The sequence below is a fragment of the Ricinus communis genome, chromosome 5, assembly GCF_019578655.1.
Source record: "Ricinus communis isolate WT05 ecotype wild-type chromosome 5, ASM1957865v1, whole genome shotgun sequence".
In the NCBI taxonomy this organism is placed as follows: domain Eukaryota; kingdom Viridiplantae; phylum Streptophyta; class Magnoliopsida; order Malpighiales; family Euphorbiaceae; genus Ricinus; species Ricinus communis.
The window spans coordinates 30,359,638-30,376,948 of record NC_063260.1 but is presented as its reverse complement, the minus strand read 5'-3'; the positions used below and the strand labels follow the sequence as shown (position 1 = coordinate 30,376,948).

The 17,311-nt window shown below is 32.6% G+C and overlaps 2 protein-coding genes across 2 annotated transcripts; both read right to left on the bottom strand.

The window, feature by feature from the left end:
• Positions 1 to 1,228: 1,228 nt before the first annotated feature.
• LOC8289791 (protease Do-like 1, chloroplastic) lies at positions 1,229 to 6,444 on the bottom strand. The gene is made up of 8 exons (XM_002524594.4): positions 5,883 to 6,444; positions 5,666 to 5,788; positions 3,783 to 3,954; positions 3,460 to 3,497; positions 2,679 to 2,877; positions 2,386 to 2,538; positions 2,113 to 2,247; positions 1,229 to 1,619 (listed from the first exon to the last, which is right to left on the bottom strand). The coding sequence occupies exons 1-8, from the start codon at positions 6,338 to 6,340 to the stop codon at positions 1,542 to 1,544; spliced, it is 1,356 nt and encodes a 451-aa protein (XP_002524640.1). The 5' UTR covers positions 6,341 to 6,444; the 3' UTR covers positions 1,229 to 1,541.
• A 764-nt stretch (positions 6,445 to 7,208) lies between these two features.
• On the bottom strand, positions 7,209 to 13,434 carry LOC8275404. The gene is made up of 14 exons (XM_002524593.4): positions 13,128 to 13,434; positions 12,900 to 13,044; positions 12,571 to 12,638; positions 12,405 to 12,458; positions 12,211 to 12,294; positions 12,017 to 12,102; positions 11,339 to 11,419; positions 10,417 to 10,547; positions 9,983 to 10,024; positions 8,980 to 9,056; positions 8,817 to 8,907; positions 8,656 to 8,737; positions 7,825 to 7,897; positions 7,209 to 7,572 (listed from the first exon to the last, which is right to left on the bottom strand). The coding sequence occupies exons 1-14, from the start codon at positions 13,223 to 13,225 to the stop codon at positions 7,404 to 7,406; spliced, it is 1,281 nt and encodes a 426-aa protein (XP_002524639.1). The 5' UTR covers positions 13,226 to 13,434; the 3' UTR covers positions 7,209 to 7,403.
• Positions 13,435 to 17,311: the final 3,877 nt, after the last annotated feature.

Here is a 17,311-nt window from a genome sequence, read left to right as displayed (position 1 = left end):
ATTAAAAATGCATTCCAGCGTCAACAAAAATATAGCCACAAACAATATATATGACACATAGATAAAATATAATCCGACACTACTTTTTTTATTCATAATAATTATAATCGATATACCAAACAATTTAGCATGCATTCTTAGTGTAGGTACGGGAGAGAATCTACTCGAGATGGGCACAGAATTAACCTGATGAGTGACTAGTTGTACGGCCAGTTACCTTCATCACCGGTCACCCCTAAAGAGGCTAAGAAACACTTTGAAAAGTTACAGTAGTAGACATCATAATGTTTTACTCATCAGTATTTTCAATTACATAAATTCAAATAAACATGAAAAGACTATTCTACCCTTGAAACATAGAAAAAGCAACCCCTGACACGTTACTGATGGCAAGATAGTGATAACACGACTGCCAGGCTCATCTGTGCAACTTGTGCAAATGCACGTCTTCTAATCTCCGAAGTTCCACCTAATCTCATCTACCAATAATCAGTAGAGTCTGTTTTCAACTCAATTGGATCCTTGTTTATTTTTTTACACTCGATTCTTTCGGCATTTAGTAGTCGCAACTGATAAATCTGGTACTTTGTTTTTTCTTTTGGTTTCCTATGGTAAAGAACATTAGTTGGTTACTAGTATAACAGAGTAGAGTATTAATGGTCAATCAATGTTGTGCCCCATCGTGGGCCTCACCCAAGACTCTTAGCTTATGGACAAAAAACTATCCTCTCATCTCGGCCGGGGGTTCAGGCTATAATCACAATGTGAACAAATCATGGGATGCATCCCATACTCCTACTGAAATATACTAGAAAAGAAAAACTAACTTTGATATGACCTCAAACATTTGAGCAGCTACAGCAATGGCTGACCTTGTATTATGCACGCATGTAACGAACCATCAGATTATGGTAAGGGTAAGAAAAAAAATCTACCCTACACCTGGTGTTTGTAAGTCACTCATGCACTAATCAGTTAAGAATGCAAGCAATGGCAAAAGTGCGAGTCAATGATCCCCTTCAATTTCAAATTTATTAATTTCTTTTGCATTCAGATAGACTGTGTATGGCTGCGAGATACAAATTTCCAGGGGACAGAGAGAGAGGAAGTAGGGGACTGAAACTCAAACCTCATTAGAGATGATGAAGCCATGAGAAGCCATGCTGCAAACACAAAACATGGTAATTCCATTCAATGGTAATGCCAGACTTGATATCGACAACTCATATTTTACATGAATATTTCTCATTCAGATGTCAATACTCCATCATCAAGAATGAAAAGTTAAGAGAAAAGCTTTCCACAAAGGTTGCAGTCTTTCAAGAGCCCAAAGCTAAAGGCCCAAGGACGCATTTTCTAAGAGATTGAGATTGGAATCATACAATTAATTTTGCTCGATCAGTGTAGTAATTGTTGTCGGAGATAGTACGGTATCTGATATATGTACAGCGAGACCCTTTGTCTTGAAGAAATCAATACACAAAATAGTGGCACTCCCTCACATATTTACTGAACAACATATACAGGCCATACCTAGCACACTATGATTCATCGGGCTTTGGTTCAAGTATTACGGGAATCTTCTCCTTGTGATCACCGCGCAGCACCTCTACAATCACCTGAAAATCCAAATAATTCAACACAATACAATATGTATATAGCTTTAGATGATGACATCACATGGATTTATTAGCAAAACTTTAATAAACCATATGAAAATCTTTTCCAACCCAAAGCATCAAATCAAAAATCAGTTGCACAAAAAGTTCACAATCCCACATGTAATGCAGAAAAATAGAACAGATTCTGGAGATCTGTACCACCAGTACTGGTAGAAATATAGAGATCCAGGTTGTTTCACTACTTCCATTAATGATCAACTTTTTAGCAAGACGATATGTGCTGTTGCCCAACGCCCACCAAACATTAACCCAAACTTCCGAAAGTAATAAACCCCAGTACAGAAAAACATGAGGAAATACTCTTTTGGCTCACTCACAAAACTGAGCACTTATCATTACTAGTCTTCCCCATTTACTACAAGAAAAATAAAAATAAAGAAAAGGGGGAAAGAAATATCTTTTAGATAGAAGTATGTACTCAACATTATACCTGATCGCCTACTTTACATTGGTCAAGAATTCTGTACAAGTCACTGCCATTTGTAATCTTTTTCCCATTCACAGATGTTATGATATCACCCAAAATAAGTCTACCATAGGCATCACGTTTAGTGGGTTGCAGACCCTGCAGAAGAAATTGTTTGCTGTGAGCAGAAAAGCTTTTAAAATTTGTAAGAAAATCAATCTCAATAATTTTACCTAGTAGGCAGATATTAGATTCAATAAAATGTACAAGACATTAGAAAGAAGTAATAGAGCATACTGCTTTCCCAGCTGGACCACTGGCAGGAGCATCTAAGACGAGCACCCCACTTACTCCCAACTGCTCCACAGATTGATCAGGTGCAAACTTAATACCTAAAATAGGTCTTGTGACTTTTCCAAACTTCACTAACTGCTCAACAATTCCACTTACCTGGATTTGCACATATGAAGAAAACAAATTATTTACAAGCATGAGAAGAGAAGAAAGTTTATACATCTTGACTTAAATCCTGCAATGTCTGCACTGAAGTTTATCATGAAAAGCAACTCCAGCACCTCAGCATGACTCACAGTATCAACTGGAATTGAAAATCCAACACCAGAGGATGCACCAGATGGAGAGTATATGGCTGTATTTATCCCAATAAGGCTTCCTGAACTATCAAGAAGTGGTCCTCCGCTATTTCCAGGATTAATGGCAGCATCTGTCTGTATAACATCCTGAATAGGACGACCAGTAGCAGCAGAACTGATTTCTCTGCGCAGCCCACTAAAAAACAAAAGAAGGAATTGCCTCACATATATGAAGATGCATATTAAGTTGGAAGTATCGCTGCAGAAAATAGCCGCCTTACAGACATTTGCTTTATCCACTTAGAACTTCTGTTTTTATTTTATCAGTTAATGGCATGATATGAGCTACTCCTGCTATGATTAAAATTCTTGCACGTGCAATCACAAGGATGCAGTCTCGAGTCTTGGAAAGAGCCCCTTGTGCAACAATAGTAATGAGTATGTCTGTCACCAATATTCTCTCCCAAGACCTGACTTCATGGGACTATAACTTGATAATGACCTTTTATCATTTAATGGCATGCCAACAAAATCAGAGTCGACCGACTAACATGCACACTTCTATTTTCATCAGGCACCAGATAGAAAACAATTAAATTATTAAAATTAAGACATGCTATTTCAGAAACACTTCTACATAGCTCTCAGAGAACAGAAAATGGCAATACAAGATCATTGCACCTATTTCATTCACATTAATATATGATAAGACTCGTTGAAAAACCCTCAACTTTCTTATATGCACACTAGACAGATAATGTCTAGTTTCCCAAGATACCTGATGACGCCGGTTGTCAGAGTGTGGTCAAGTCCAAACTGCAAAAGACAAACACAAATCAGGTTATCAGTTGGTCAAAATTTTGCAATGAACCAGAAAACCATGCCCCATTTACAAGTTTAAGACAATCTACAACCGAGCCATAAGAAATTGAATGCTGTCGCAAAGCCTTTGCTCCAACATTGGGCAGCAAGTGATCCAGAGTATCTCATAACTATATTCTCATTCACCTCTTAAACAAGGTAACAAGCATTTTCTAGGAGATCAATAAAAACAACTGTCTTATTGGCAGTAGCAAAAGTAAAGGTGCCTATCAAACTCACAGGATTGCCGATAGCATATACTTTCTGGCCAACAAGCAAGTCAGCAGAAACACCAACAGGTATTGGTCTCAGTTTCTCTTTAGGAGCTTCAACTCGCAATACAGCAACATCTTTGTCTTGGTCATATCCAACAACTGTTGCATCATAAGTTGACTGGTCTGCAAGAGTGATCCTGTACACAAAAGTAGCACCAATTTGATATTGAACAAAATATGGTATTTGCCAGAATCAGACAGAAAAGTTCCAACCTTCTCTTTTTAGCTAAGCATGTGTGATCGTAATGGAATCTTACCCGATGCGTCATACAGAGTAGTTAAAGGATAGAGTAAGGTAATTTCACTACATGTGACATGATAAATTGTAATATAGTATTCCGCAATATATAAAATAAGGTTTACTGTAAATGAAGAACTCAGTGGAAATATTTGGAAGCGGACGTCATAGACTTGCAATCAAAATTCAATGAAGGTATTATTATCCAAATTTGTCAGTAATGTTAGCATCCTAAGTTCTATGTTTCATTATCCTGCCCAATGTTTTTTGGGCAATTAAAATGTAAATAAGCAACATTAACTGGAATCCAAGTCAAAGTTCTCATGCCTAACCAACAATTAAGGTCAACCAAATCTCACTGCAGATAGTACAGAATACATAAGTAACAAGTTAATTGTTCAATCAATTCATTTTTTTTTAACAAAACACTTTAGGAAGGTGAATACCTGCTAAAGATGAGGGTTTTGTTTTGTTGCAAGGAAGGAGGCTTCATGTAGGTATTATATCCAGATGTATGATTGTTTTATTACAATAACGGGACTCATGACATTGCTCTAGCTCACAGTCTACGAGGAGTTTTGTATTCTTAGAAAGCATCAAGTTTAACCGGAAACTCGAACTTAACTAATTCAGGGTTCCAGAAATAAGGAGGACAAGGAGTTAAAGATATTTTAGTGGTTGTATTTGGCTGAAGAAGAAGATTTTCAAGGACTAGTACTTGCCTCTACTGTTATTATCTGAATAAAATTGTTTTTGGCTTCTCTCCATGGCATTCTACTTTTGGGAACCTCAAAGTGGTGCCTCATATAGATTATGTAAGAGATTGAAAAACTTTATTTTGTCAGTTTATGTTTTATTTTTTGTTTATCTATAAACCAGACTGTTCATTTATCAGACTTATATCGAATGTAAATGATGATGCTTCGAAGCTTCACAATAATCCCATCCATCGCAGGAGAAACCAACATTTCATAACTTCTCAAACTGAGAATCACTCCTATGTATAAAACCACGCTAACCTAATAATTACAAAAATAATAATAATAACAAGGAAAAATTATTCAAATAGCCAAGTGAAGCTTCAAATCTTATAGTGGCATCCGTTTTCCAGGCAACATATTAACACATCCACTAGCAATCAATGACATCCAAATTAACAACCATCCTTCCAGTGTCCTAAATAATGAGAAACAAAAAATCAATCAAGTATAAACATGCCACAAGCATTAAACTTAGATTCGCATTTTTTAATGAATTCTTCAGCTCCAAAAGCAACATAGTTTCCCTAACGTACATTTTCTTTTTCAAGTATTAGCAATAACTAAACGTACATTTTCAAGCAACTATAGGAAACCTACATAACTAAAAACTAATACTATTTCAATCATAAATAAACCTACATACTTAATCACAACTATTTAGCTGTAAATTTCTAAGCTCCAACGTCGACATAATTTCCCTAATTCACAATATTTCTCAAAGTAATGGCAATCACTGAAACCACTACTTTAAGCTATCAATAAGAAACCTAAAATAATCAATAACTAATAATATTTCCATGTAAAATAATTGAAATTAGAAAGAAAAAAAATTAAATAAGCGGAACTGACTTGAGATCAGAAGCACCGCGAATGACGTGAAAATTAGTGACGATATGACCTTCACTATCCCAAACAAATCCGGAACCTGACCCTTGCGGCACCTCTAAGACGTCCAAAGTAAATGCATCCTGTCTATTTTAAAAAATATAAAAATCAATAACTTAAAATGCAAAATATTAATACGACAATAATGATAATAAAATAATGAATGAAAAGAGAAAGTAACTTGGCGGCGAGATTAGTGATATAAACAACAGAAGGAGTATTCTCTTGAAAAAGGCGAACAGTAGCGAGTTCATCGGATTGCAATTTACGAGGCGTCGTTACGACAAATGCGGAGGCGGGGTCCACATTCGTTACAAATATTGACACGGATAAGGTAAGTGAGGTACACAGAAGAAGAAGCGACTCAACAGCTGATGATGCTATACTAGAAGAAGAAGAAGAGGTAGAGGTAGAATTTTTGGTAAATAAGAGCTTCTTTGAGGTTAATGAATGAGAGTAGAACAGATTATGTAGGAAACAGAGAGTGCGAGAAGTAGTATTCTTGTTTTTGTTGCTGTGGTTGGTATGAATGTTTTTGCTCAAGAGAGACAACGGTTTTCTGTTTGGTAAGCGAGAAAATTGGGAAGAGGAAGAGTAGAAGAATGTGGAAGAAATTAATGAAGAAGTGGTAGTGGCCATGGTTAGTTTTTCTTTTTGGTTTTTCCTCGCGTTTTCGCTCTACCTATATATATGTTCGTTATTCCTTGACATCAAAAGCAGTTTTTATCATTAATTATTATTGTTATTAGTTATTTATTTGTTAACCACTAGAAAGAGAGCGTGTAAGTAATCCGAACACAACAAATTAAAATATTACTTGATTATCCACTTTATAAGAGAACAAAGTATTAACTTCTAATAGATGGTAATTAATCATTGACGGCAGATACTAATGTGGTTCCATAATAAGCCAGTAAGTGGCTCCGATATTTACAGTTCTTCGGGTATTGTATTGTCATTACTGAAAGGAAGCCTCTGCCCTTTCTACTGGCGACTTTGCAGAACCAACTCGATGCAATTGAAAATCAAATCAATTGATGCAGAACTAAGTTTACTTTCTTTTCTTTGTTATTTTTCTCCCTGTCTCTACATTACAATCCTTCTGAATCAATTGGACAAAAAGAAGAGTCGATACCTGCTAATCTGACTTGCTACACCAAGAGACTGGAGAGTTACATGTTATTCAATTCTTTGACTCGATTATCTGATGACAACTGCCAGTCATTAAGTTAATTTGATCTAAGGCCTGATGATTATATGATTATATAGCACAACTTGCCAGAACAGTTCTAGTTCCTTATGTAGCCCATATTGCATTATATTGGTCTCCTTCGTAAGTCTATAACAAATGTTGTTCAAAGATTGACAAGGGGCCGTGTTGTTAAGTAAATTAATCCATAGCAGCATCAGATCCTGTTTTCTGCAGTGATAAATATTTCACCCCAAAAACTATCATATACGCCACCCTACTACTGTTCACTTCAGTCCTCAATCGAACAGAAACATCTACTCAAAAAATTTCTGCAAAATTTTAATGACCATTTTGTAATCCAGGTTCCTCCAAATTACAACGCAAACTAAATTAAGATTTACTCTCATGGAAGTAGAATATTGACATCGCCAACCCTCGTAGAAAAGAGCTTGGCTATCTACTGAAATCATAACTAAATTAGAAAAGAAAAAGAAAAACGCCTAAATAAATCTATAAGATCTTTCCCAGTGGTCTCAATTCCCTTGGCAAATCGTTAAAGTTTCCAGCATTTATCTCAGATTGTAGCATTGGCCGCTTCCCACTTTTCCAAAGGATGCCCTCTGCCAGGTGCTCCTTGCTTGGTGTCAGCATCAAGAAATTTGGATCAGCTCTTTGATAACTGCATTTGTGTAATGTAATTAAGGATAGAGAAACTAGTAGCTTGCACAACGCTACAATTTTAGAAAGTTTAAATCTGAAATCATTTAAGTTCAAGCTCATGCAAGCTTGCTAGCCATTCAGTATCCAGTTGCCTTGAAATCAATACATCTACTAATTTAGAAAACAAACTTCAACAAGCCTCAAGCTTGCTTATTGTCATCACTCATTTAACATGCAATAATAAAGTGATTGATGAAAAAGTTGAAGAAACCTGGCTTCTCTAAGATTCTCAACACGGATACCAAATCCATACGCTGTTTTTCCAATAATACGATCTCTTGTAGCTGCAAAAAGAAAACAGAATATTGACTTGAACAAAGCAATGAAAAGTGTCAAATCAAGACTTACAACAGTTCAAATCCAATTTAACAAAAAAGGAACCTTTGCTACTGAGGTGCATATCTATAAATAGATTCTAAATATGTTCCAATGACACTGCGCCCAAAACATGTAAAACTGGATCAGCCCATTTATATTCTCTCCAAAATATTTCTCATGAATTCATCCCAATCAGATCAATTTACACATACGTGTCAACATATTGAATCTCCCATTTATCATATTTTTCATCACATTAGTTCCCACAAACGCACGAGTACAAAAAAAATTAGATCATCAAACTTCACTCATTTTTGAACCATCCTCCTTTGTTCAGGTAGAAAAGAAAATAAAAACTATAATCTGAGTAGTATTATCATGCTTTAACAGATTGCCCCAAGCTTATTGCATGCCACTAGAAAATCAAATTAATTACATGCATAGCCCTCAAATGCGGACTACTGAAATTCAGTTCTCCCCCATCTTAAGGTCTACTAAGCAGAAAGCATGCTCAAACAACAGCCACAGTATTCATTACACTTAACCATACGAGAAGTCATATATCAAAACCATAAGCTTAAAAGAAACATAGTAGCCATACCACTGATATGATACAATCACAAAATCCAGCAATCACCTAAACTTACAATTAGACAAAGTAACTGCCATGACCTAACAATGGGGGGGGGGGGGGGGGGGAGAAGGAGAGATTAAGACAAGGGACCTGATACATTGAATGTAAATGAGGGTTTCCACCATGACTTGAATGCCAATGTCAATGATGAGCTGAGAGGTCCCACCTTTCCCTGCAAGGATAGGATATAGAAATATATTAAGCATGAATTAGTTCTGATTAGAAGCATGGTATTGCATTAGGACCATTACCTTCAATAGGAAATTCTTATTTGCCTGCCAGGATGCAGCTACTTGGAAGGTGGAATCTGGTATATTATTTGATGTTTCGACATCATCAACCCTTTAAAACATGACTGCATTAGAAACAGATAGAAGTACATTGAGCATACACTAATTTGTATAGTAAAGGTACCTTGTCTGTAACTCAAACCCAAAGTCAAAATAATTTGTAATTCCAACTATTTCATTCTCTTCAAGTGGATTCTTGACCTGTGTAGTTTAAGCAGTTCAAAGCTTGTCAATATTCAGGAATACTAATTCCTAATTGACAATCAGATAAAAGAGAAAATTTTATAAGCAAACCAGAATTCCACTAGAAATAAAGGCATATAGAAATTCCAGTATTGCTTGATCTTCTAAAAATATATTGTTAACAGCATCAGCTCGTATTTCAGATTTCCAATTTCTTAAGCATACTACAGCATTACACATGTATTGACCTTCACAATTGACTCATTCAACACCTCTAAATCTGATAAAAGATAATGAACATGAATATTTATCTTCTTCTATATTGATCAACAAGTAAACAATTTGGGAGTGGATCATTCACCATGGTATAGACTTTCAAACATGTCTAAACTAAAACCTAAGTTTTTCAATCTGTAGGACACATGAATGCAATAATAAGTTTGACTTTATAACCTAATAGCTACAACATGTACTATACAATACAGAAATGACTTGTGAGTCTGAATGTTTGTGGTGGTGTTATTTTTGAACTGCATGATTCATGCACTAAGACTTCCATCTGGAAAACATAGTTATCTGATTAGGGTTAACAGGTAGAGAATATATAACTAGAATCTTGTAATTTCATTGGAATGAACTGAAGATTTGTAATTAAAGGTTCTGCTTCATGTTAATCAACTGACATCAATTTGAAGTCCATTCTGATAAATTGATTTAGTCTACCAAAAGTATATAGGTAATCCTGGTTTGGTGTACGGAAATGCCAGAAACTGATACGTGAGCAAAAACTAGTATGCTTTTAACCCCATGACCCATGAGATTCTGAAAGATGCATAATTACACAAAATATTTCACGTCAAAGAATATATGCACCTAATCAAATGGAAACCAATTACCATTAAAAAACAAAAAAGAAACAAGAGAAGCAGATAGAAGAAACATACCCGTCTCTGGACCACCACGTGTTGGTAAAATGAGGCAATGAACTACAGTTGAAAATAAGGATTAAATTCTCAGATAAGTGCACATTATAGTATCAACCATAGTATTTAGCAAACTTTAATGAATCATTTCTTTATCAAATTGTAACAAGTGCCAAGCTTTCTCAATTGATAACTGAAATCCGGAACAAAGTGATAGCACTGATGAAACTACATCCTATTTAATCAAGATCTAAAGAAAATAACCGAACAAGCTTTTAACAGGCTATTCTTAGATATTCTTTGCTGTGAAGAAACTCTCAAGACCTAAATATCTTTTGCTATGAAAATACTGTCAAGAGAATATGTATATCTACCAAAAGAACATTAAATTTGAAAGAAATACGAAATTTCTTGCCAAAAAGAAAAGGAGATGAGTCCAACACAAATAAACTGACCTGAGAATTTTTTGCAAGCTCAAGGCAAAAATTGAAAGAAGGACTCAAGGGGCTTCCTGATCCTACCCCGTAACCAATCGCGGCACTCCAATTCATTAAATTCTTATATTTACCATTACCTTTGCTTCCAGCTAATAGAATCAGCATCAGCAAGGGGAAAAAAATATCAGTCTCAGGTGAGCTCTTCCGAAACATAATAAATACATCACAAGCAACGAGTATACCATATATGCTAATACATATAACATATAAGTACAATAAGCTGAAACATTCTACGTAACTATAAGCTACTCTTTCAGGCAATTTTAGTCAAAGGAGACTATAACTAAAACTTCATATGCCATCACATCCGCAAAACATTTCAGCGAGCAATATCATCAGTAAAGCTAGTAGTTTACAAATATAACAGAGAAAATGATTCCTCAAAAGACCACTATACAACCCTTTTGACACTATCCAGTAACTGAAGGAAACCAAAACAAAAATCCTTCTCCTAAACAATGGATACTTCTTTTGGGAACCTGCTGCTAATGGGCAGTTGTTTGCTCTTCTCACTCCTCTTACTCTTTCTCTCTGACTTTGTCTGTCTCAGTTCATAGCTACCATATGCAAATCTTTACTATGCAGGCAAAAAGTACTAGAAACACAGGAGAACAAGTATGCTCTCATCATTCCGGGATATAAGAAAATCATACCACAAAGTTTATGACAAACTGTCATCATACACCTTTAAGCATAGATACTTCAGAGAAAAAAAGAAAAAGAAAACATAAGATAAGTGGAAAATCGAGAAAGAAGACAAACTAACTTATTTTTGAGCTAAAGAAACAACCTTAAACTAACTAAAGTTATGGAAATGAGAATATATTGTATTAAAATAGACTGAGAAAGTTATAGTAAATCTAATACGTGAAATACTTACATCCTGGCTCATACTGCACTCCAACCGTCAGCCTTCCCATCTTACTTACAAGCCATGCACTCTTTGGCAACTCCTCTTTCACTGGAAGTTACAGCAATAAAACCCAATAAATCAGATGTTCTCATTTGAGATACAAAATTATAATCAAGGAAATGCAGATAATAAGAAGGCAATTTCTCCTAAATGTTGCCAGGACAAGAACTAGGCTAATTATGTTTCCATTGAAAAGCAGAGGAGGACACGAAATACATGTGTTTCTTTCTCATGAGAGTGCTAGTAATAAGAACTCAACCAGTTACATTTCGCTTATAAAGAAGGGGAAGACACCAAACCAAATGCATTTATTTGCCATCTGAGTGTTGCTAGTAATGCAAGTAAACTTTTTCTATAGCTAAATAGACAATCACAAAAGGCAGCCCCTTGCAACTAATAAAGATAATTCAACTCTGTAGCACCTATGTCTATGTCCTATTCGCACCTAAACTCCCTCCTTTTCTCACACTCCAATCTCCATGCAGGCTTTCATGCCACCAGTCAAACATAACCATTGGAAAAACTAGAATGTAAATTTAGCTCAATGTTAATCAATCAAGATCATAAAAACACAATTATAAGGAACATGGAAATCTAAAACTAAGGGATAATGAAAACTATAGAGATCATAAATACATCATATACCAGCAAAAGGCATAAGTGTAGCTCCAAAGGATAAATTTCCTGAGCCATATCTGAGTCCCATTACACCAAAATCATCAGAAGCTATTCTGCAGGAGTAATGAGGGTAGTTAGAGAAACACATATAATAATTAACATATGAAGCAACTCAAGGAGGCATGTGACTGCCATAATAAAAGAATCCAAGGAAATAATACCGATTTCTCAAAAGGAGTGGGAAAACGCCAAATGCCCCAAAACCATATCGAGGATAATAAGCACATGATCGTATTTGCAAAATCCTGAAGTCAAATCAATATACATTTGGAAAAGAATAAATATTCACAAAGGAACAACACAAACAATTTAGAGAAATAGTAAGTTACAAGGCAAAAGGAAATAATATGCTCACGGGTCCAAGGTTGATACAAAAAGGTCCATGAATGTATGAGGATCGTGCACATCGCTGCTTACAAGAGAAAAGTAATTACTCCAACAATTATTTGATAACTAGTTCGATTAAACATGTTAGGTGGCACAGGGAACTGAATAACAGTAGAAAGTTAATTGTGCAATACCTTTGCCAGCGAAATAGCGCATTTCCTATGATTTTCTCCTCAGGATTATGATCTAATGGACCTGAAACCTATTCAAACTAAGGACAACAAAGTAATGCTTTTGATCCAGTTTCTGAAATTTCCTTGGTTGGAATAAATCATACACAAGACTTCAATTCAATTCTTGCAAAAGCCATGCATGATTTCATTTCTTTCAGAGAATTGGATTCTAGCAATAATAACATTTCCAAAAGCTAAGCTAGTGAATGTAATTTTATCAACAGACTGGAAATAAATAAACGAAGATAGAGAAATAAATAAACAAATAATGGATGGAATGGATTGGATACAGTAGTAATTAAATCAACATGAGGATCATCAATTGGCTTCAACATGATTCTAGTGCTAAAATGTCTTGCTTCTTCAAAATAATCCTCAAAAAGACTTTTCAAAGCTAGCTTCCCAAACAATACATTATATGACGACTCCAACATCCTGTCATTGTTTCAATTCAATCAAAATATAAGAAAAAATTAATTGAATTAAGCAAAAAAAAAAAGGAGAGAGAAGTCTGGAACCTGGTGCGAGCAGCGAGAGGTGGAAAATCGAAGAGAGGAGGAACAAGAACCACCGGTGGCGGTGGCTCCTTGTTCATCATTGTCATTACGTTCCCCATTTTGTTTTGTTTAATTAATTCTTAGGTCTCTTTCTTGAAATTGAGAATTGAAATTGAAAGAGAAGCAGAGAATATGAATAGGGAGAAAATGGTTTAAAATTAACCGAAAATTCTCAGGCTTTGCCCGCGCTTCTCTCTTCAGGTTGATGACGGTTTCCACCGTTGCTACTTTCAGTGACGTGGCAGTCTTTTTTTTCTTTTACACTTTCAGTAATGCCCATTTATAAAATTTAAAGATGGAGAAAAGTCTGAAAATAGTGCATTCAAATTCTAGCGACGTGTATAATTTTAAGTAGGTGTTTTTTTTTAAGAAATTTATAAATTATTATAAGAGAATATATCACTATTAAATAGTTTCTATTTATAAAAGTCTATTCTAATGTTATTATTTTCATCTTGGATATATTTGATAATATAAATTTAAAATTTAATTAATTTTAATTTTATAATTTAATTTTTAAATTAATTTTTTAAATTATAATTAAATATTTTTATAATAAATATTATAAATTATTATATTTTAAATTTATATTATCAAATATGAGTAATATAATAATAATAGTCAGTAAATAAATTATTATACATCAAAATTTTATAATAAACTAATATTATTTTCTGATGACAAACAACACAACTAATATTATTTTCTGAACACATAGAGTTTAAAAGTTGTTCAAGCAACTGTTAATATTTATTTAAAAATTTAAAATTTTCCTTTTTGGGCTAACCATGTTGGGATAGCGCCAGAACTTCAGATAAGGGAGTGAAAAAAACAAATTTGAAATTTCAGAAGAATTAAAATATAATAAATTTAAATATATAAGTAATATTTAAAATTTATCAAAGTTGGGGATAAAAGATTATTAGAAAAACAAAATAGATTGAAAAATTTTAAAACTTCTATAACAATTTTAAAAATTTTGAAAGTTTTTTTTACGAAGGAAACAAATGACTGATTAAAAAGATTAATTAATGAATCATTTTTATTTAAATAATTTTGATTATAATATTATATTAATTAGTAAATTAAATTAAATTATATTATAATTTTTAACTCTAAAAATATCAAAATACATGTATAATTAGTAAATATTAAAAATATATTCTACTTATTGTACTGATCAAAATATTAAAAGGTAAAGAAAGATATCTTATGATATTAGCTTTTGCAAAATTTCTTATATGAATATTTTATTTTCTTGCAAGAGAATATAAATCCATTTTAGTAAAAATTTTAAAATATATCTTAAAATAAAAATGAAAGCAGTATTTACATTAAGAAATATATAAAGTAAAATTTTATTTAAAATTATAAAAAAAGTTGTCTTTAATATTTTTTAACTGTGTGATGGAATAATAATTATTTGTCTTTAATATTTTTTATCTATATTAATAAAAAACTCATTGAAAATTATTAAAAATTATTTCGCTCTATATAGACTTTTTAATATGTAAATAGTTCAATTATATAAATATCATCTAATATTTTCATAACTTTTAAATAAAGGAAGATTGAAAGACTTCATTCATCGTATGATGGTGAACAAAACTTTAATAAAAGTAGAATGATAAATTTCTATTTAAAATAACATAATATAATATATTACTAATATCAATGATAGCCCACATAGAAATAAAAAATATTAAATTTATGAAAAATTAAAAAGAAGAAAAATGAAAAAAAAAAAAAGTTTTTATTTTTATCTCAATTTCTAAAGAGAAATAAAACTGCCCTTCTAACTTCCTTAGAACAGATTAATTGTTTTGTTTTATTATTTTATAGTAGAGCTAATTCCTTTTAATTAGAAAAGAAATTTGATAATGCCTATTAATTCTTTGAGCCCAAGACTACACCGGAACATCAATTTGTTTCCCTTTACTAAATTTAAACATAAAATATATTTATTGAAAAAAACAACCAACACGACGCAATTTGTCTCTCTCCTCAATAACTCAAAATTCATTTTCTGTTTACTTTTCTTTTATGACATTTTTCTCTATTTTATTTTCAGATCTCTCTTAAATGTATTCCCTTTTCTTTATTTACCAATCTTGCTCATCAAATAAAGATAGCAAAGAGAAGTTACTAAAAAGACTTTGCTTGCCGCTGCCGCCGAACACAGCCTCCGCGCCTGCTGCCTCCGCCTCCACCTCTGCCTCACCTTTGTTTATTTAATTTTTCTTTTTCTCTCCCTCCCCAAGGCTTCAACAAACTGCTGCTATATGTTATTTTTCACATGTTCAATTGCGTGGTGTCGAGATGAGTTTGAGTTTTTTTCTTTTTTTTCTTTTTTTGGAACAAAGAGTCAAGTTGAGTTCATATCATAGATGGTAGATGGTGGAGCAAGATAAAACTCAAATCGGATGGCAGGAACAGCTAGAAAATTATACCTTTCAGTTAAAACGTCTTTAAACTTTTTATTATTTTTACATTTTTAACAATCCAGTTCGGAAGCAGATGGAACTGAAGCCGTCCGGTTTTTTTAATTGAAACGAACCGGCTATTGATTGTTGGATTCCAGTTTCAGTTATGGTAGAACTGAAACCTCTGATATGATTGTTTTCGTTCAGCTATAATTAAAACCATTGCTCCAGTCCCATTTCGGAACTGAAATCGGACTACCAACTCTTTTTATTTTCGTATTAATTTAGCCTATTTGAATATTCAATTTATTAATAAATTTATTGAATAAAATGTATATTTGCATATTTAAATTTTATCCATTTGAATATTTTAATTTTTTGGTATAATATTTAAATATTTTTTATAAATAATTTTATTTTAATATATTCACGTGTGTTATTTATAAATGTTTAAACATTTTAACAAATAAAATTAAGATATTTATTAAATTAAATTTATTTAATATATTTGGTGATTAAGTTAAAAATTAAAAAATTAAAAAAACCAAATAATTAAATGTGGATATTTAAAAATATAATATGGTTGAAGTTGTTCAACTCTTTTAAATAAATTTTTAATTTTTTTGCTGTTTTAAAAGCCAAAATTCCAATTCAAAGTCTTCTTGCCATCATTTATCAATAGTAGATCATTTCAAAGTAAATATAGTTAGTTAAAAAACATATTTGAAGGTAATAGAATCAAAATTTGTTGGATATTGGCCGCAATATAACCTGATTGCGTTTGTTTGGTTGGCATTTCATCGTGAGAGTTGAAATGGACCCATAAAAGCCCCATTCAGGAAACAGAACAAAGATGATTTGCAACCCCAATCACAGAAACTAAAAATGAGAAACGACAACGGGGGATTTGTTCCATATCCCTGCGCACCACTACAAAAACCAAATCATTCAACATTATAATTTAATAAAATAAGTAATCCTACACTGCTCACCGTCATCTTTTTTGTCATCCCCTCTTCTCTCAATGGAGGCATAACATTAATAATTGAGCCCATCTCTTATTTGTCCTGCTTTTTCTTTCTTTTCATTTACAATAAATGTCGACTTGGTTTTCCATTTCAGCACATTTCCTATCTCTAAACTATTATTATTATTTTACCATCTTAGCTGTATTTATATCTCAAAATAATAAATAACTAATTAAATATGTGTTTTGCATGTACCCTTCACTTATTCATTACGATAATTAATCAAATTATTATTATTATTATTATTTTTTAATAAAACAAGCTAAAACAACAGTATTAAATAAGAAAATGAACAATTTTCATTTTCTCACAACCTCACGTATAATTTCTATATTTATTTTGAATTACTGTATTAATAATATTAAATATAATTACTTTTTTAATTAAGTAATATTAATAATTATAATTAAAAAAATTGTATATCATTGATATACTATTAAAATGTGAAAATTAATATATTAATTATATTTCTAATATCAGCTTACACAAACATTTTATTAGTACACTAATAAATTGATTTTATTTTTATAATATTGTGATTTATATTTCTTATTTGAATTATTATATTATTATATATTTGTAGTTTAATATTAATTGAATGCTTATATATTTAAGTAAATTACTAAACACTCCATCGATACAAACATCGCAAGTGTCTCTGTGTTATGGTAAAAATGATCAAGTCATGCCAGCT